This window comes from Drosophila willistoni (genome assembly GCF_018902025.1).
Source record: "Drosophila willistoni isolate 14030-0811.24 chromosome XL unlocalized genomic scaffold, UCI_dwil_1.1 Seg141, whole genome shotgun sequence".
Taxonomy (NCBI): Eukaryota; Metazoa; Arthropoda; class Insecta; order Diptera; family Drosophilidae; genus Drosophila; species Drosophila willistoni.
In genome coordinates this window covers 14,332,826-14,352,927 of record NW_025814052.1, presented here as the reverse complement: position 1 = coordinate 14,352,927, position 20,102 = coordinate 14,332,826, and the positions used below count along the sequence as shown (strand labels likewise).

At 36.8% G+C, this 20,102-nt stretch overlaps 3 protein-coding genes across 4 annotated transcripts; 1 reads left to right on the top strand and 2 right to left on the bottom strand.

Moving 5' to 3' along the window:
* Positions 1 to 87: 87 nt before the first annotated feature.
* Positions 88 to 1,986, bottom strand: LOC6641187. Its single transcript, XM_002064376.4, has 4 exons — positions 1,529 to 1,986; positions 978 to 1,029; positions 773 to 915; positions 88 to 712 (listed from the first exon to the last, which is right to left on the bottom strand). Exons 1-4 carry the CDS (start codon positions 1,826 to 1,828, stop codon positions 233 to 235), a joined length of 975 nt encoding a protein of 324 aa, XP_002064412.2. The 5' UTR covers positions 1,829 to 1,986; the 3' UTR covers positions 88 to 232.
* Positions 1,987 to 2,714: 728 nt separating this feature from the next.
* Positions 2,715 to 19,085, top strand: LOC6641185 (uncharacterized protein DDB_G0271670). 2 transcript variants are annotated; one of them, XM_002064374.4, is made up of 7 exons: positions 2,715 to 2,868; positions 11,898 to 11,952; positions 17,285 to 17,380; positions 17,449 to 17,884; positions 17,951 to 18,497; positions 18,574 to 18,747; positions 18,907 to 19,085. In XM_002064374.4, exons 3-7 carry the CDS (start codon positions 17,332 to 17,334, stop codon positions 19,015 to 19,017), a joined length of 1,317 nt encoding a protein of 438 aa, XP_002064410.2. In that variant the 5' UTR covers positions 2,715 to 2,868; positions 11,898 to 11,952; positions 17,285 to 17,331; the 3' UTR covers positions 19,018 to 19,085. The 2 variants fall into 2 exon arrangements, with proteins under 2 accessions (XP_002064410.2, XP_023031060.1); XM_023175292.2 differs by having other exon boundaries at positions 18,574 to 18,753.
* Positions 12,692 to 14,674, bottom strand: LOC6641186. Its single transcript, XM_002064375.3, has 2 exons — positions 13,021 to 14,674; positions 12,692 to 12,959 (listed from the first exon to the last, which is right to left on the bottom strand). Exons 1-2 carry the CDS (start codon positions 14,428 to 14,430, stop codon positions 12,834 to 12,836), a joined length of 1,536 nt encoding a protein of 511 aa, XP_002064411.1. The 5' UTR covers positions 14,431 to 14,674; the 3' UTR covers positions 12,692 to 12,833.
* Positions 19,086 to 20,102: the final 1,017 nt, after the last annotated feature.

Genomic DNA, 20,102 nt, shown 5'->3' with positions numbered 1-20,102 from the left:
ATATACAAAATTCCTTTTAGGAATTAATTTTTTAGTTTCTTTGATTCAATTTCCTTCCTTTGATTCATTTTATTATTATTTGTTGTGTGTTTCTTTATTTCTTTTTCTTGTCTATTTATAAAATCGTACTTCCTGTTTATATTTTTTACAATACATTTATTTACTCTCTCGATACAATAGCAAGGCCATGTCCCCCGCGACCCCTGCTCCACACCTCTCGTAGGTAATCGTTCTACGGCGCTGAACTCATACGCACCACCTGCGGCATGGGCAGCATTGTGTCCATACGCTGCAATCGTTTTCGCTTCTCTGCCGGATCCAAATTTGTATCCGTTGTAGAATTCGAATCAATGCTATCGCCCTGCATCTCAACTAGTTTCACATGGGCGATGGTTTGTCCGAATAGCTTTTGCCTGAAACTTGGCCTTTTGGCTCCGTTTTTACCGCTCCGATGTACAGTGACCTCTGACGAGGAAGCATCCGTTCCGGTTCCGTTTCCGTGGCCATGGCCTGTTCCGGCTAAATCTCTTTGCCTCTGGCGCTGCCTGTGACGTCTATGCTTCTGTTTCTTTGGCATTGGCAACAGTTCATTGACATAGTGTAAACTACTGGACGCACTTGCATCTGCCTCCGGGGATGAATGTCTCAGACGTGAATGTTTGTCCTCCAGTTCGCATTTGTTTTTCAAAGCCACCTCCTCAATGTGCCGTTCCTGCAAGAGTTTTTTTGGTTTTTAAGATTTGCCAATAATACTGAAGGTTTTATTCCTTACAAACATGGCTCGTTTATGCTTATCCCTCTTGGCCAGAACAACAACCCAAAGACCATACGAGAGCATAATTCCAGCTGGCACTAAAACCCCGGCCATGGCTCCCAAATTTTGTATCCAGGCGTGATAAATGGCCAGAAAGATCACTAAACATGGAATTACCAGGAATATATATACATGAAAATCAATTGTTTAAATTGCTAAATACCAAGAGACGCCACTATGACGGCCACCAGACGTCCGTTAGCCTTCCGCTCCTCCTAAAGGTAAATTAAAAAATAGATGATAGTAAAAAGTTGTTTGATATGTTTTTCTCATTGATGCTCTGCTGAAAAATTTGTGGCAGGGAATGTCTCAGAATTATGACTCATTTCATGCAACGAGTGGACCTGGCTAGCTGGCTAACCGTGCGAGCCATAAAAACCAAATTCGAATTGTATTGTTTATAGTTGAAAATCATGATCATGCATACATACATATATACAAATATACACACAATAGGTATAGATATAGTAAATATTTTGCATACGGCGCCAAATTGCAAAAACGATGGCGTTGTACATGAACACGGACACCGACATCGACACGGACATGGATACGGACACGGACATGGACATGGAAACGGGGAACGTGCACGAACGTTGCAGCCACATTCCCTAATGTTTCCAGAGCGCGCATATCAAATCTCTCTTTCGCCTGATCTCCAAGGGTAAACCAATATTCCATGATGACTCATTTTCAAATCGAAACTCTACTCACCCGTGACTTCAAATCGAGGATTTCCTTAAGATTCTCCTGTATGATCTCCTCATCGGACATGGATGTTATACTCTTTTTGGCCATTAGAGCTGTCAGGCTGTCAGGAGATTTGGGTTGCACTGCACTGGTAACTGCTTTAACCACTCCCCCGCCTCCGACACTTGTTGCTGTTGGTGCTGCTACGGCAGCTGCCATTGTTCCATTATAATTGCGATCCATATTTGTAACGGTTATTCTTGGGGTACGCTTGAGGCGACTTGTTGCATGCCACGCAGCAGCAGAAGTCATGGAGATGGCCATAATTATTACCAACAATTGCAGGTTGTGAAAAGGGGGCGAACAAAAATATATGTATGTAAAATTACAATAACAACAACAAATGGAAAATCCCGAAACTCAAGAATTTGTTATATTTTTTTTTTTTTTGGAATGGAGATGACGACCGGCCAATGATCATGGATCGAGTGAAAAATCAGAAAAGCAGCGTATTTCTCTCCTCCAGAAATTGTTATTGTTTCGTTTTTGGCGATTCCATTCGTGTGAAATATCTACGGGCCGACCCCGAGAGTAAAAGAGCATTTTGCTAAGTATTTCGAATAGGTTTTGTTTATTTACATTACAGTAAATAATTTATACATGTGTGTGTGTGTCTGTGCGATTGTATATATGAGTCTATTAATTCGCAACAATTATACATTTGCGAGTATATATGTACATACTTTTAAGTTTATCATTGCTGAATCTGAATTGTTATTAAATAAAAATTACTTGTATTCATATTTGTTACATTTTTGCACAGCCATAAGCAGTTAACGAACTTTCCATAAAGAAATATACCTATATTCATTGAATTTAGTAACAACATAAATAAATAGTTAGTTTAAAGAAATCTACAAGAATTTCTGATTTTTAAATTTCCGTTACAATGATAACGCCACCTTGTGATAGCGGACCATCTGCCCAAAAGTATGTTACATTTATTTATAACCATCTCCGATAATTTATATCGATAACCTAACCGATAAATATGCACACGTCGATAATTCATTGTCGATAAGCCTGATTGCACCGATAATCAATCGACTTTTCACATACTTATCGATGCCTGGCGATAATGTATCGACACTTGTGTGTCGTTATAATCGATTGGTAGTACGTTGTTTTAGTCGTTACTTATTTGTTTATTTGCCATTGTCGCACGGGTGCGCGCGCGTTTGTTGTTACGAAAAAATAACCAAATTATATTATTATTGTTATTGTTATTTCGCGATGTGTGTTAATTGAATATCTAAAAGGGGTTAAGCCGAAATAAAAAGCGTTATCAATAACAATAGCAGAAAGTGAGTTGCAATTTATTGGCGAGTACAAAGGAATCTATTTTTTTTATCCTTTTTTTTTTTGTTTTTTGTTCTTCTTTGATACTTGACACCGCAAATGCATTTAATTGGCCTGTTTGGAGAATTTTGGTATCCCAGGGATACACAGGCTATAAAGGGTGTGTTTGCCACTGCATGCGTTTGCGTATGTATGTGTTTCTCTGTCACTGTGTGCGTGTTTGTGTGTGTGTATATGTGTGGGCTGTGAACCTGTCTCTGTCTTTTAGCCAAAAACAAAAAATCAATAAAGTCAAAAGTCAAACAACAAAAGTGCCAATGTCCTTGTGTGCATGTGCGTAAGGAAGACTGCTCCTGATTAACAAATTCAACAATTAACACAGAAAAACAGAATTAACGTTAATTTATATTAAACATTTTGTACAAGGAAATGCCTGAAGGAATTTATTCTTACTACTTGATAACTGCAAAGACAAGGGAAAAAAAGTTCTACTTTCTTGATATATGCGTATAATTAACATTTTTGTTATTGGAGCGTAGTTGTTCCTATTTTAATATATGTACCTATGTCTTTTAAATAGATAAGATTAAACCTCTATCAGTACATATATTTGTAGGCAATTTATAAAGCTTAGTTAAACAAGGATTCGATAGATAAATTAATTTTTTGGTTAAAGTAGTTAGTTACTTTCCCAGCAATAGATTGAGAATAGTTTATATTCTAGAACGTAGTTGTGATAATTGGCCTAATATTCCAATTCACGAATGTTTTGAGTGTTTGTAAATAAGTATATCAATCAACAGACCGGAATCAATAGAGTGGAAAGAGGGGGGGTGGAGGGAGAGGGTGCAGCATAGTTTAGTTGCAGGTGTTAAACGATCGACAATATACTTGAACTTTTATTTCGTTTTGTTTTTGTTGCTTTTACAGTATTGTTAACTGTTTTACGTTAACTGCAATTGTCTGTTGCTTAGCCTTTGATTTTACCGTTAAAGCTAAAAATGATTACTTGTATTATTAAATCATTTACACTTTGCCAACTTCCATGCACTGATTCTGTTTTAAACTTAATACATAGAGAGCAACATACATACATACACATATACATGGGTGCATTTAGTAGTAGATACTTATATGATGATGATGATGATGATGATGAGAGTTAACTTGAAGTTAATCGTTCCAAGTCATCATTATAAATGCTTCTAGCTGCCATTCATTTAATTCACTTACATATATTTCAAGTCCAAGTGCAATATAGTGCAAGCAAAAATGAGACAGATAGCAAGAAATAGATCCCCATGTTTTGCCGCCATCTAGAGAATAGAATGTGTGTGTGTGTAGCAAGTACTCTACTATAGTCTAATAGCATACATACATATATATGTATATGTGTGGCTAGAACAAACACCAAAAGTCGTTAAACCAGTTTATGACTGGGCCGGGTCTCTATAGACGCCACTCAGTTAGGCAGGCAGCCAGTCAAGTAAATAGAAGCAACAGTTTGCTGAATCAGCTGCTAGATCTGCTGCTGCCTCTGCCTCTGCCGCTGCCGTTGCTGGAGCGTGCCAAGTATAACATAGTTGGCTTCCTCAAATGGAGCATTTTATTAAGCAGCATTTGTCTTACAATTAATTACAAATAATGCACTTATTCTAGGCAGATCATTTTGCCAAACAAATTACAATCCAATAACTATTTGGACATATTTATCGCTATCGCGATCGTATTTTGGTTTTCTCTTTACATTCTCTGATGAAATTAGAGCAATTAGATCCCACAGATATCCGACAAAATCCAGCCAAGTTTGAGTGTAATTGAAATTAAAACTATGAAATTGGGTTAATTCAGTCATGACCCTTTTTGATTAAGAACCTTTTCTATGGACAATGACAATATATTTCTGTCCTGATTTTATCTTTGCTTGCCTAATGCTTTGTCTTCCGTGCCCGAATTGAGGCCAAGGCCGTCAATTGCCGTCAATTGGAAAGAATGCATGAATTGTTTAATAAGCAAATTGTTAACTGTTAAATATGTACAAAATCAATAATCATAATTATACATATGTACATACAGTGGCGGATCGTGCGCTCGATTTTGGGAGGGGAAATCGAAGTCAAAAATTTGTTTGACCACGTAAAATTTCATAACCAAACTCTGATTGTCTATCCGACTCGGAGTTTTGGGGGGGGAAATTTCCCCTTTTTCACCCCCCGTAGATCCGCTACTGTGTACATATGAACATACATCATATGGCCTGAAGGTTTGACTCTTAAATCTCTCAAATTTCAATTCTTCAATCGTGTGAACAAATTTTGAAAAAAAACAGCAGCAACAGCCGTGTCCACTTCCATATTTTAATTTTAATTTTGTTGTTGTTGTTATTGTTTATTAACTTTGCGCATAAGTAAACTTCCTTATTCGTCTCCTCGACTTTGAACTTGAGATGTTGGCCAAAAGTGGGATCTCCTCATATTGACCTCGTTCAACTCATCTCAAGATATTGCAATCAATATCAAATAGGGCTACACTTTCATCAAGGCCGTTTATCCAAAAAAAAACAAAACAATACCAAAAAATTCAAGACGCCATCCAAAACAAAAGCCGCCTTATTATCAAACAAATTTTCCAAACCGAATTGTGTCAGGCCTGAGATGTATAACAAAAGCACGTGCCATCTGATGAACCAAATCTGTTTTTGTGTTACGCGAATGCCATAAAAGTCATGCATTTTTATCATATATGTACATAAAGGAACATACATACATATCTGTATGTTTATGTACTTGACTAGGCCCCATCGAATCTAATCGATTTAATCCACAATCTATATATGCATGTCAGAGATAAAAAGTTTACTCTTTCCCAATACCGATTCTGAGTCATAACTGATTAATACTTACTCGTACAGGTGTATGCCGCCAAGATAAGACCACAAACAACAACAATGAAAACCTGTATATTTATTAGCTGACATCGAATGTAAATTTGACATTCTCGAAAAAAGCATTTTTTGAACATATGTATTGTTAATTTTCATCAGACTTTTCGGTCTGTCTAGCCAGATCAGTAACTCAAATATCTATATAATATAATGAAAATATATTCATAGGTTTAATGTTTCAGATTTTTAAGGGATTTTAATGAACACTTTCACATATAAAGTTAAATTAACTTTCAGAGATTACAACAATGATTTGCAGTAATGAAACGCATGCTAAATTGATACAAAAAGCTAAGAGGAAACACTAACTAACGTTTTGCGATTCGAACTCAAATGTCATTGTCAGGTGACAAAGTAAAAACAATATTACAACTATATAGCCTTTTCTTTTTTGTTAATAACCATTTACTTACTTTTCCGACTGACTAGAGTCGAGCCGAGCAAGCCGTCAAATTTATTTGGCCATCATCATGGGGCTTCATGGGAAAACTTGACAGAGCCTTGAAAAATGCCGTTGCACTAAAGGTGCAAGATGCACAATATTCATTGTCTTTTGGGTTTTTTTTTTCTTTACAAAAAATAGTATTGCCAAATCGCATTAACAACAACAACAACAACAACAGAAAGACATCTTTGTTGATGTCTTCATCATAATTTTTCCATCAAAGCAATGATATGCTTATTTATGGTATTTATTGTTATCTTTTTTTGTATATTGTAACGATTAATCGCTTTGTCACCTCAAACACACAAAATCTATGGAAAACAAAAAATGATTGGATCTGCCCGACGGACGGAAATTTATGTTAATACGGTTTTAAAATCCATTCGATTCCAAGGGCAATTTGAGTAGGCGGGGACAGGGGATAGAAAATGTGTAACAATCGTCACCTGTGTGAGATTTTATGTTTTGCATTTCTTTTGGTTACAAATTGTAAACAATTTATTAATTATAATGAGGCTACAGTGGGCAAGATTAGATTTGCTTATTGTAAATTTCTATAGACATTTGTATTAGTTAATGATAACTTTAGAATCATTTATAAATATACTTTTATTTTTTGTTTGTGCTGTCTCAGTTATTATTATATGTGTACTCTTTGAAGAAGTTGTAGATTTAGGAAATCTAACATAAGATAAACAGCATATCTAAAAAGTTGAATTTAGCCCCAGCATTCGTTTTAGAATCGTGTTTTATACTAAAGTGCTTATTTTCTTAAAGAAAGATGCACATTTCATTCATTTAAAAAGTGCTCAGAAGTTGGATGAGGCGTTTACTTTATTTGATTCCTAAAGTTTGAACCACTGTGCCACATACACATGTTGCACAGCATTAGATAACAAACAGCAATGGAGATCGCAAGGGAAGCATGGGGTGGTTGGTAGGGTAGGGGTTTAAAAATTAGCTTAATTTACGTTTCACTCAAAGCATTTAATGAGGTCCCATCCCAACCCCAACCCCAACCCTATCCATGGGCGTTGTGGCGGAGGGGCAAATGGTCTTTCTTTGTGTCTAGTCAGTTGCAAGTTTTCGGGTTAGAATAAAGTTCTTTTGAATTTCACTTGACCACTTGGCCTAGCTAAGTCCGTGAATGAAAATTTTGCACTCTACCCCCTTCTATAATTCGATCTCATTCCATGCCATTCCATTCCCAACCTATTTTCGCTTATGTAATTGTTGTTAAACTGTCAATTCAATTGACGTTATTCATACGTACCGTTGTGTGCAGCGGATGTAACTGCGCTTGGCTCTCGCTCTCTCTGTCTTTCTCTCTCTCTCTCTTTCTATCTATCTAGCCTAGCTTGGGTTTATGGTGTGTGTGTGTGTGTGCTTTTTCATATCCATGACACTTTTGCCTAGTTGTTTGTACTTTTGTTCCCCTTCCCTTAAAAAAACTAAAAAACAATGGCAAAAAAATTAACGCCAAACACTTTATTAGATAGTTTAGCTAAGGCCTCTCTCTCTCTGTCTTTCTCTGCCTCTCTTAGGAAGGAGACTGCTTGATTTATTTGTTCATTGATTGATTATTTTACATAATTTTTGCAATTGCAGACACTTTCACTTGCACTTGCCTAGGAAAAAACCGAATCATAAATAAGTCAAAAGAAAGTCATACACATATTTTTAAGTATTTCATATGAGTGTTCGTGCATGGGTCAACATTTTCCACCCATCGTGCCTTGGAGCTGGTCCAAAATTGAAATCGAACATCAAATAATAATGAAAATTAATGTTCAAATCAATATGCATATGCAAATATATTTTAGCAACAATTTTCCCCACAATTGATAGACGTTTTTCCCATTCCAGAAGAAAGATTTCAAAGTGGGCGTACAGCTTACTTTTTTCTTATTTTTAGGACACTTGTCGATCCAATTGATCTCAAAACGCCATCCAAAATATGCAGGATATATTCAACGATCGGTGAACCTTACTTTATTGATGTATTTTGTTGATATAAGACATTTTAAGTATATATTTTAGATGGAATTTTAAGTATATTTTCAGACAGATCTGATCAATGTGAACCTTCACTTGTTGATATATCATAATGTCCTTAAGAGCAGAACTTATTATACAAGTCATAATTGATATTGATAGATCTCGCAGATGTATGCAAAATTTCCATGTGAATCTCGGCAAATTTTATTTGAAGTTGCAATAATTGGGAAAAGGAAGAAAGAAAAAAACATACATCTCTGATATTATGTGTGTGTGTGTCTCATATCTAGGTATATAATTTACAGTTTAAAGTTTTATATCCGCAACGGAATACAATGGGATGCGAAGGCAAAAAAAGAAACACGCAGATGGAGAAGGCCAAAACCGTAAAACAGGAACTAAATATATATGTATATCTGCTTATACATTATGTATTTGTGATGTATGTTTACCAACCATTTTGACTAATGATCAAGTTGTTGATATACCCCCTATATACCCATCCCCCTCACCTCATACTTAATTTTCTTCACTCCTCTTCTTTGGGGGGGGCAGCAATTATCTACTTAGGAAATCATGTATAGGCCTTATGATTATGATTAGGCATGAGATGGCAAATTGATTAATTATAATTAATAATAATAGATAGATAGAGAGTGAGAGAGAGAGGGATATGTCTAGCAGGAGGGGCAAATTCATATTATGTCACTTAAAATCAATCAATTTGCACAAAGACAAACTATTGACAAGTTTTACAATCCAACAAATTTATGTATTATTGTTCATTGTGCTTCTTTTTTTTCTTCTTTTTTTTTTTTGTGTTTGTTGCTGTTGGGAAAGTCGACCGCCCGCTGGCTAAGTAGTGCAATTAACGAAATGCCGAAAGTAAAAGTCTGCTCCAGTAGAAAGGTTTTTTTTTTCTTTACTTTTTTTGGCCATCGATGCTGCTGCTGCTGCTGCTGATAGAGTTGCTTCTGTTACGGTTTGCATAACATCAAATTTCAATTGCAATTTGAAATATAATAGAGAGTCGGTACTAGGGAGGGGTGAGGTTGAGGTTGAACTGTGCTTGCGTGCCAAATGATATCAAACAATTCAATGGCTTTTCATTAATTAGATTGCAAGTAGTCATTTAACTATTAAACATTTTCAAATGAAAGTTTTTGTGTTAGCCACAGAATCAAAGAGGGGACAGGGTTATAGAATAATGTATTAGGCACTTCTCACTCACCCATACATACATACATATGTGTGTATGTACTTGGCTATCGAACACACATATTATGCAACTGACCACTGTCTTAATTATATGGTTATTAAAAATTTGGCAAATGCTTAAACAAAAAAACATAAAAAACCAAAAACAAAAAAAAAACCTTAATGCCATTAACGACGACTAAAATACCTAGTATTTCAATTTTCTAGAGTTTCTTAGCAATTTCTAATATACACTCTTGGCCATATTAATAGGAGTGAGCCTAAGGAATGAAAATTATGTAAAACTTCCTACTTTTATAAAACTGATTCTCCACAAATGGCCGAATCTTTTGTCAGTAGAATTTCAGAAATCCTAATATACTCTTCTTGACTCCATAAATATAAACTGTTTAGTAGTAGTGTAAGATAAAGTGTCGGGGGGGTTGAGGGGAGACTATTTAAGGCCATTTACCGTTGCCAAATCATTAGCGTGCCGCGTCGGTCGTATTAACAAGTTGAATGAACCAATTGGCTATTGCCATTCAATGCAATACTATGTATTAGCCACCAAACAGTAAGAGATGCAAAAATTTCAAATTTACAAATTAAAATAATAATGACAAAGCGCGCTAAATGACTCAATTCAGTCTCCAGTCTCTGAGATGGAGACACAGAAGAAAAAAAAAGAGAAAAAATAATAAACTCTGGTTTTAAGTAGTTTTACATATCTCGCCTCACGTCTGACATTAAGTGCTCGATGGTTTGGCTCTTCTTTACTTAGCTGGAAGCACAGACGACGACGACGACGACGACGATACGACTTTGGTGTGTTTTGTTTTTGTTGTGTTGAAGGTGGTGCTGGTGCCTAGGGTAAGAACGAACGTGCTCTGCATTCTCATTCTCAAATTTGTGTATTGTCGTTTTCTGATGACTTAGAATTTCACTTTTTGCTACCCTTTGTTTTTCGATCGAAAATGAAACAGAGTCTATTTACTATGGGGAAAGATTCGAGTTGGCCCAGGCCGAGGGCAAAAGCCCGGAAGCGACATTCTACCCATACGTCCCATTGTACACATGTGTACAGGGCATTGGCTTTCCATTTAGTGCTCTCTGTTTAGTGCTAAATCAGGTTATGGAATACAGAAATTCACAAATTAACGCTATGTGATGTTGATGATGTTGAAATTTGTGTTACAATGCATACTTTTGTTGGTGAATTGTTTTACAATGAGTATATGTTGTTGTTGTTGTTGTTGCTAAAGTACAGCAAATACCCAATACTTAACGCATTCAACAACTATTCTTGCATGATGTCACTTGTTACCATTTTGGATCCAACTATATACGATAAATATATATAGATATTAGCTTACAAAGTCTATATGGTCGATTCATCATTGCTATATGATGAACTTCTTACTACAATATAATATATTTGCCAGATCAAGAGATCAGACTTGCTGTAAACTTAATTGTTTACGCATTAAATATCCCCCATGCCCTTAAGTGGCATGACTAACTATTAGTCATAAAGATTGAATAAGACTCTGAAATTGTAAGAAAACAAACAAGATTGAATTTCAAAAATGAGAGTTTTACACTGAACACATAGCTGTGTATATATATTTTGTTTCTTAGAAAACTATTAGATATCGAGACATCGAGAATTGAACTTATGTGGGTGGAAGAAGCCTTTTCCTTACCAAAAGAATTATAAATTGAGTGTTTATTTTTATGAGCGAACATCTTCATTCCGAAACCCAGACCTAAACCCAAACCCATTTCCATATCTACTTCCACTTCTATTTATATATACACATGTATATATATACATATATATATATTGGCGTGTCTCTGGCACACCTTATATAGAATTCTAGTCACGTCCAAGTCAGTTTTGGGGTTCGCCTGACTCGCAGCAATGTTTAAAGTCATCGCAGTAGAACAACCAAAAATTGGCTCACTTTCTCAAGTAACAAAAGGTGTGACGTTCCTTCGTTTTTTGTGGTTTTTTTTTTTCTCTCTCGTTGGTTTTCGTTATTAACTTTTTTTGTTACCTTATTGCGTCTTTAGTTTTTGCCTGCTGACACATATGCTCCACGGTATGGAATTAAGTATTATACCGGCTGGTGAAGATCATTGAATTTAATAGAATCCGCAGCCGAGCGCAGTGTAGCGCAACTGAGTGTATCAAAGTTGGCGTAGCAGGCAGCAGGCAGCAGCAGCAAAAACAAAAATTATACAAACGCATGCCCCTTTAGATTGTTAGACGAATCTACTTTTGTCTACATAAATATGTACATACTTATATGATAGACTGCTTTTATCTATACTCTGTAAAAACTGAGTATATTCACATTTTGGCCAACATCAACTCAGCTGCATTCCTTTCCTTCTCTACTCAAGATTCTTATTCTCATCGAATTTCTTCTTTCTATTTTTCCTTGCAGTTGGCCAGCAAAGAGAAGGACTAAAAAAGAGATTTACCAACTAATAGAAAAATTTGTAAGTATCTATCTATATTGTATATGTATATGACTATATACTCGTATGTACATACATACATAATCTGAGTCGTACTATGCGAAGATGTCCAATCCGGCAATGCAAAAACAAAGACCTCACAATATGTGCAACAATTCCTCCATTCCTCCAATGGTGTAGGCCAAAAATTGTGAAATGCAAAAACTATGTATGTATGTAGCTATGCCCAGACAGTCTTTAGACAAAAGCATTGTTCAGACGGCAATCGAAATAATACAAAAACGAGCAAAAACCATATGCAAAATGATCAAACTAGATCTTACATAGTGAGTGGGCTGGCTTTAGTTCAGAAAAATGATATCTATCGTTATATCAAAGAAGAATGTCTTAGTGTTGAATTGCTTTGCTACTTTTAGCTTCATTGTAATCGTAGATTCCACCCTCCCCCCCATCTTCTACTCCATTCAGAAAACAAATCGGAAATAAATCTCAGCACCAACAAACAATAAACAAAATGAAAAAATTTCACTTTTCAATGTGAAAGAAAGTGCTTTCAAGAAAGAAATCAATTGTGTCCATCATCTTCATTGCATAGTGAGTTGACAATTTCATTTTCTAATATTACCAAATACTCTCAAAATAATTATGAAAAGAAAGAAACATGAATATTTAAGTAGAGGAAGTAATTGTAATTGAAACTGCATAATGGCATGTATTTACCTTGATGAAAATTGAGTTAGAAAATAAATAAAGTTTTGAATTTCTTGGACTGGAACTATTTAACTAATTTATATTTCAGGATAATTATCCATTGAGATCAAAAGTTTAACAATAAAACGTAAATGTTAAGAGATAATCGTTCTTCAGGCATTTTGGTTTAACTAAAAGATGAAACTTCATTTTTAATGACTTGGCATGTCTTGATCCTTTTTGTAAAAGAAAATTTGTATATCCTCAATGGCTCGATTCTCTTCTTGCATGCGCTCCACTTTAATAAAAGGCAACTTAAAGTACCAATAGTTGGCATACTGCAATATAAAGAAAATGCCAGGTTAATCGGCTTTTGGCCATATTGTATGACTGACTTACCATTTTTTGATAGTCTTCACGCAATTGGTTACAGCGACTAAGAACAATGTTGAGAGGAAAATCGACAGTCTCGCTACGGCGTATGCGATAGATACCGTGCAGCACTTGGCCAGTCAATTGAGGGCAATCGATTAGATAGAGTTCACATAGCTTTGGGCATCGTTTGACCATGTCCAAGAGTTGATATTCCTTGAGATCGTGGCAGCTGCTAAAGACCAAGTACTTTTGAACAGCGGGCATCTCTAAGTCAGCAATCTCACGATCATTAAACTGACAATTGATTAGAACTAGGCCACGTAGACGGCTGCACTGCCTCAGGCCCACCTGCCGCATCCAACGGGGTCCGTCAAAGCAACTGCAATCCAACTGCATTATCTCAATATTCGCAGTCCGCTGCTCGTCCAATACGAAACGGAGGCACTCCAATGTCTCATTGGGATCCCGTTCACAGTGTGTGAGCTCCAATAGCTGGAGATCGGGCAGAGCCATTACAGCCTCGCGCTCCATATGGAAGATGCGTGTGGGCAGCGAGATATCCTGTAACTCCTGACACTTACCAATGTTGTGGATATGCAGATTTTTGGTGTCTGCCTTCAGGAAGAAACGCTTCAGATGAGTGCAGCGTTCCAATATGCCAGTAAGGGCCGTCTGGGAGATATACGCATAGAGAATAAGTTGCTGCAGATTCTCAAAGTGCTCTATGAAATGCACTTGGACGTCACAGTGCACTTTCAAACGGCGCAAATTGCGCAGAAGCTTCGGCAAGGCATGCAATGGCCATTGAGCCATGGTGAATGAGTTTCTCTCCGTTGCCACATCGCCCTCGCCATCGCCACCTTTGATCAACTTGGACCTTAGAAATGACACAGACTCGCATTCGGAGTCGGACGCGGATCGCGTTCCCGATGGCTCCAACAAGAGCTCACAATGTTGCACGCTATTCAAAGTTTTAACCCCGGCCTTCTCTAGCACATTGAGATTGGCTTGCAAACGATCGGCCTGAAAGTATACATACTTGAAATGATCCATCATATAGTTGAGAAAATAGCATAAAGATCCGCCACTCAGTTTCTTTTCCAATTCACGAAAATCCAATTTCTTGTACTTGGCACGCCACAGCGCATTGCAGGCCTGCGGCAACAGTCGAAATTCATTGTACAATATCAATTGATCGTTGATGGATAGATTCCGGAACAATTGCTTTAGCCTCTGATCCTCCACAGTGGTTGGCTCCTCGTCAATGGCACTCGGCAAGGGTGAATCCAGTTCGGAAAGGACCTGAGTTTCGGCTTGTGATTGTTGTGCTGTTGTATCCGAAACGGAAATCGTCTGCCATCCCGTTGAGGATGAAGATTTTGAATGTCGCGAATCAATTGATGATTTTCGTATTTGTTTAGCAACGCTCTGCATTCTGAATGAATGGATCAATATAATCTATAAATTTAGCCTAGTTTAAGAAGATTTTTGTTTCAATTGCGGTTTCACTTGGTGAGAAATATTCGTGTTAACGCGGTTTAAAAGGTGAGAACAAGCAAAAAGTTTGCATACGAAAAAACCCAAAAAAAAGTTAAGAAGGTTTTACAATATATTTTTGACCGATTGTATTTAAAGAGTATCTAGAACTGATTGAAATCTCCAAACCCACCCAGCTTTATACCTAAAAATCTTTTGAAATTATGACTACTATTCCAAATCTAACTAGATCTCAGAGGTTGCTTGTTTTTTGTTTTTGAAAATACATTTTTTTGTGGCGAGAAAATGCTTAATCAAGTGTTGTTTCCTTTTGGGGTCTAATTTGGAAATCTTTTCTTCTATCAAGGTATCATCATAATCATCAAAATAGACTCAACAATGTCCTTAATATTTAATATTGTATTAAGAAGCCACATTAGTTTTTGTCTTAAATTGAGATTAACGTTTCTAGTTAGCAGTTAGATAGTTAGCCAAGTTACTGCCAATCATATATATGTGCATACAAACCGATTCCCATTTTCATTTTCCATTGTGACATCGCGTGCCGCCTGGCCTGGCATTAGAAAGTAAACGTGAACTTTCCCATACGACATCTAACATATGTATGTATGGCCATCCCCCGCCCCGCCCCCGTCCCGCACCCACCATCACCATTCCCCCCTTTTAAGGCCCTTCTTTCCCAAGTTGTTGTTGTTGTTGGCATTTGCATAATAATTGTGCTGTTGCAACTAATTATTTCAATTTGGTTGCCGCCTTTTCAATTTTTGCTTGTGTTTTCATTTTTGTGTGTCGCTTGAAGGTTTGAAGGTTGGTTGGCTTTTCTACCGATGGTGGTGGTCGTCGTTTGTTAGTTGCATTGCCTTAATTTTTCCCTTTCTGTTTCTACCATTTGAATGAATGTTGTTGCACTGTGCCCCCTCCTCACTTGCCAGTTGTTCCACTTTTCGTGTACTTAACTTTCGCATATGAAAGTGCATCTGGTTTTTACATACCTTTTGCTTTTGCTAGACTTTTTCTAGTTTTCTTGCCTGGTTTTCGCTTTTGCCATTATGCAAAAAGTCTCAGACACAAGAGAAGCCTCTGAGCCACAAACAAAGGGTTTTTGTTTTTGTGTGGCAAACGGGGCAAGAGAGAAGTTTTTAGCCTTGAGTTCGTTTTCACAAATAGTCTTATGGGTATCATGTATCAAAGTCTGTTATTCATTGCCTTCAGCTTGGTCATCAGATGATCTAATGATGATCATAATGATGAGCTTTGTGCTTTAACCATTATTATTTAGTTAACCATCTTTAACTCCATTTCATTTGGCCACAAAAATCTTGGCTTTTCGTCAATTTGCTCAAGCGTTTCATGCTTAAAGCAGGGTTCAGATTCCGAATCCAACTTTTAGATTCAAGATTTCGGAGTATGGTGTCATTCGTTACGGTTCGCAAGTTTTTTAATTTATGCTTTGTGCGTTTTCTCTCTCTCTCTCTCTCTCTCTGTCCCTCTCTTTTTGTTTATTCTTGTGGCTTTTGTTTTCAATTTGTAACCAACTGTTAGAATTTTCATTATGCCACAAAAAGCGAACAGAATATAGACACACAGAGAGTGATAGAGAGAGAGGAAGAGGGAGACACACACTCACTCGGGTTGACCTTTAACGCCTCATGCTATGCACAAAGTGTCGCAGTTTTTTTTCATGGACCATGTGGCGTATACGCAATATTCATGAGCCCATAAAAACCAACAATAAGTACCTACATACATGTGTGTATACAAATGTATGTAAGCAGTGCCTAGGTCAATAAAAAGAGTTCATAATTTGGCCATAAAAAAAGTGATCCCAGCCATTGATGGAGCATTTCTTCGAGTGTTCAGTTCAGAGTAGTATTTAATATCTCAAAAGCTTTCCTTATTTGAGAATTGATTCGAAATAGTCACTCAACTTTATTGAATCATTGTAATCCATTGTAAATCCCAGTCCTCCAAATGAATTAGATGTTTATATTAATTCTAAACTTGGCTTTTACACTGGGCTCTACCTCTAAATAAAATCCCTATAACTATTTGTGCAATTTTGGTTTCGTTTTCATAGTCTTGTCGACACATCAACCTATTGTTTTTTATCTATACAATATCTTATCAGCTTGGCAAAAAACTAAAAACAAAATAGCACGAGAAATAGACCAACAACCAAAAATTAGAACACTTCAATCCACGGTTCAGTTGTCCCGTGTTCAGTTTGGCTTTTATGCCTGGTCTCGACATTAACCCAAATACTAAGTTGGAGATACCAATTTTTTCTTAATAATGAAACGTTTCGTTTGTTTCGTTTGAAACGCAAATAAAGACGCTTCAGCTGGGTCTAAGGGGTGTGTGTGTATGTGTGTGTGTGTGTGTGAGGTGGAGGGGGTATGTTCCAAAAATGGTAAATGCCATTTATAGCACAAGTAACAATTATAATTAAGCACAAAAGTTACAACAACTTCTTAATTTAGTTATTATTATTGTTACTGTATGTGGGTTGGGCATAAGAAGATGAGCCCACAGAGATGATGGCAGACAAAAGGAAGTCGACGACCTTCGAACAGTTTTAGCAATGGTTATCCCCGTGGCCAAAAAAGGCAATTCCTCTCAGATCGTGTCTGGAAACTCGTTTTTTGTGAGCAAAACAGAATATTGTCGATGACTTCATCATCGGCATGGGCATCGGCAGGGGGCAGGGGGCAGGGGGCAGGGGGCATCAGGCATATTGATATGATGACTCATTTAGTTATACGACGAATCTTTTTCTCCTTATCTCTTACAGCGTTGTTTCCCATATAGTTGTCATAAGATCGTAGTACGCAACGCATCATGACGTTTTATTGGTGGTCACATTGGTTTTGGATAACCTGGCTAGGTGGTGAGTGATCTCATTATTCTTGAGAAGAATTTAGTACAAATCATCTCCTTTTTTCTTTTTTGACTTAGTCCAATTGTTGCCTGCCGCACACACATATCCCAGTTCAGAGATTATTAAAGTGGGACAAGGAGATGATGCCAGTTCAGAGATTATTAAGATGGGACAAACAGAAGACCGTCTATTACATACAACAAAATTATATCAGACAACGGCGAGCCAAACTTGGTCAACGGCCACACAGAGTAACATCATGGATTTGACTTTAAGGCCAACAACGGCAGCCAGTCGATCTTCAATGGTCACAACGTCGATGGGAGAGACACTTTCAGATGTTGATCACAAAGACGAGGAGGAGGAGGAGGACGAGGACGGGGAGGACGAGAACAATGAGTCCGAGGATCAAGCCGTTGTAGAGCTAAACGATGAACAACAATTGTCTCAGTATGAGTTTAAGCGCTCAGCTGATTTTACATTAGATCAACTCAACAATTATACGAATTTTAGGTAAGTTATCAAGTTATTATAAAACATAACATTAACAAGGTAGTAAACAATACATTTAATTTTCAGTACAAATGGCAGCAGCAATACCTCAAATTCAAAGACAACAACAACTTTGGCTGCAACCAGTTCAGCATCAGAAATTGTAACGACAACAACATCAGCCACTTCATCATCATCTTCCCCCTTATCATCATCCACATCAAATTCATCGTTGTCTACATCAACAACAACAACAACAACAACAACGGCAGCAACGTCAGCAACAACAAAAATATCACCACTGATTAGTGGGGGATCGGCAACTCCATCAACACCAAAAATCAATACCGAATGGCTAAGCGATGAACTGTTGGGTGAGAAGGCCCCATTTACCTTGGAGAATGCCAACAAAGAGGATGAACTACGACGGGCCGAAAGTGAACATCGATCGCGTAAATCGAAAGTCTTATCCGCTGAATACAAGCACATCAATCGTTACATCAATTTCTCCAGCGATACCAAAAGTCTGTTAACGCGTTCGGCATCGGCAGCCCCAAGTATTGCTGCCGCATCCGGCTATGATGGTGGCGGCAACGATGAGGGTAACATTTCCTCTGAGGCACTGGCCATACAGGTAAGGCAAACTACAGATAGAAAGACTAACAAGACAGAGAGAGAGAGTGATAAATATTTGTGTTTTATGCCCTTAGAGAACCTATTTTCTGGATGCTGGGGCCATATCAGCCATTTGCTTTACAGTTTTTGGCATTTGCTGCACAGTGGGCACCATTGGCATTGTCCTATATCGCAGGCGATATCTCAATAAACCACAAGCACTGAGTGAACCCGATTCAAGTGTCTATATTGACGATAGCACGATGCGGGTGAGTGTAAGGACTCGTTCAACAACAAACAAAGGCACTCAGAAAACCAATCGATATCACGCTCAGAAATCATAATCAATCGATTCCTGAATGCCTTTGCCTATGTGTAAATGTGAATACTAATCAACGATATTTTTGTCTCTTTGTTCTTTGGTATAGGATAACTCGGATGAGATGTATAGCCTGGACAATGATTCGTTTCTCAATTCCCTGGAGGCGATGACAATACAAAACTATTGGACGGACACTGTCAAACATACAAAGCTTTAATTTATCTACATCGGCCGACGATTGTTAGAATGTATATTTGTTTAACGATTTAAAAAATCCTCCATCATTTTTTTTATATTATTATTATTAGTATTATTATTTGCTCCCAATTTTTAATTTCTTTATACTCCTCCCCGTTAAAACATAAACATCATAATCATTAGCTGCGTAGCATTTAAGTCTAAATGGGATTATCCCAAAAAAAGGAAATATGTATGTATTTACTATTACTAGATAAACAACAAACTAAATTAACTAAACAAAAGAAGAGAAACAGATAACAAACAAAAAAAAACCAAACCGAGCAACTAGTTTTAAGAGAAAACTACCAAAACTATGTTTAAGTAAGCAATGTTTGTTTTTACTCATTGTCAGAAATTTGTATTCTTCGTTTTTATTTATGTATATCTCTTGAGTTTTGCTGTCAACCTCGTTGATTGGATTGCAAATAAGAGGAGGAAACTTCTACTCAAAACGAGAATGACTTAATGACAACAGCATTGAAAATCTCTCTATCCATATCTCTCTCTCTCTACTTTTACATTATGCATGAAAATTAATTTATTTTTTATACTATGTTTAATTGGTTTTGTCAATTTTTTTCCTTATGTTAACAGAAAGAACTATAGATATGTTAGTTATATTTTATTTAATTTTAAAATTTTTGTGTGTCCAACAATTAAAATGCAATCATTCCTTCCAGTTTAGCATATAGTGCAAAGATATATGTAATTATATTAAATTTAAACAGCAAATGCAACGTCAAAAAGCTAAAACATACATACACACACACACCCACATTTATGTCTGTATATGTAGATATATATATATATAAAGAAAGAAATTAAAAAGAGAAAACAAAATAAATACACGAAATTGTTTCAATATTTAATATATACTTACTTATATGAACAAAAATACCAACTGTTTACTGCCACAAAGTCTCTTTGTCAATTTTGCTCATACAAAGTTTTATACCACCAATCCACGGACACACACACACACACACACACACATCACACACAGAGAAAACTCGTTGCATACGCCACAACAACAAAACTATGTCAAAATCGAATGGTAAATAT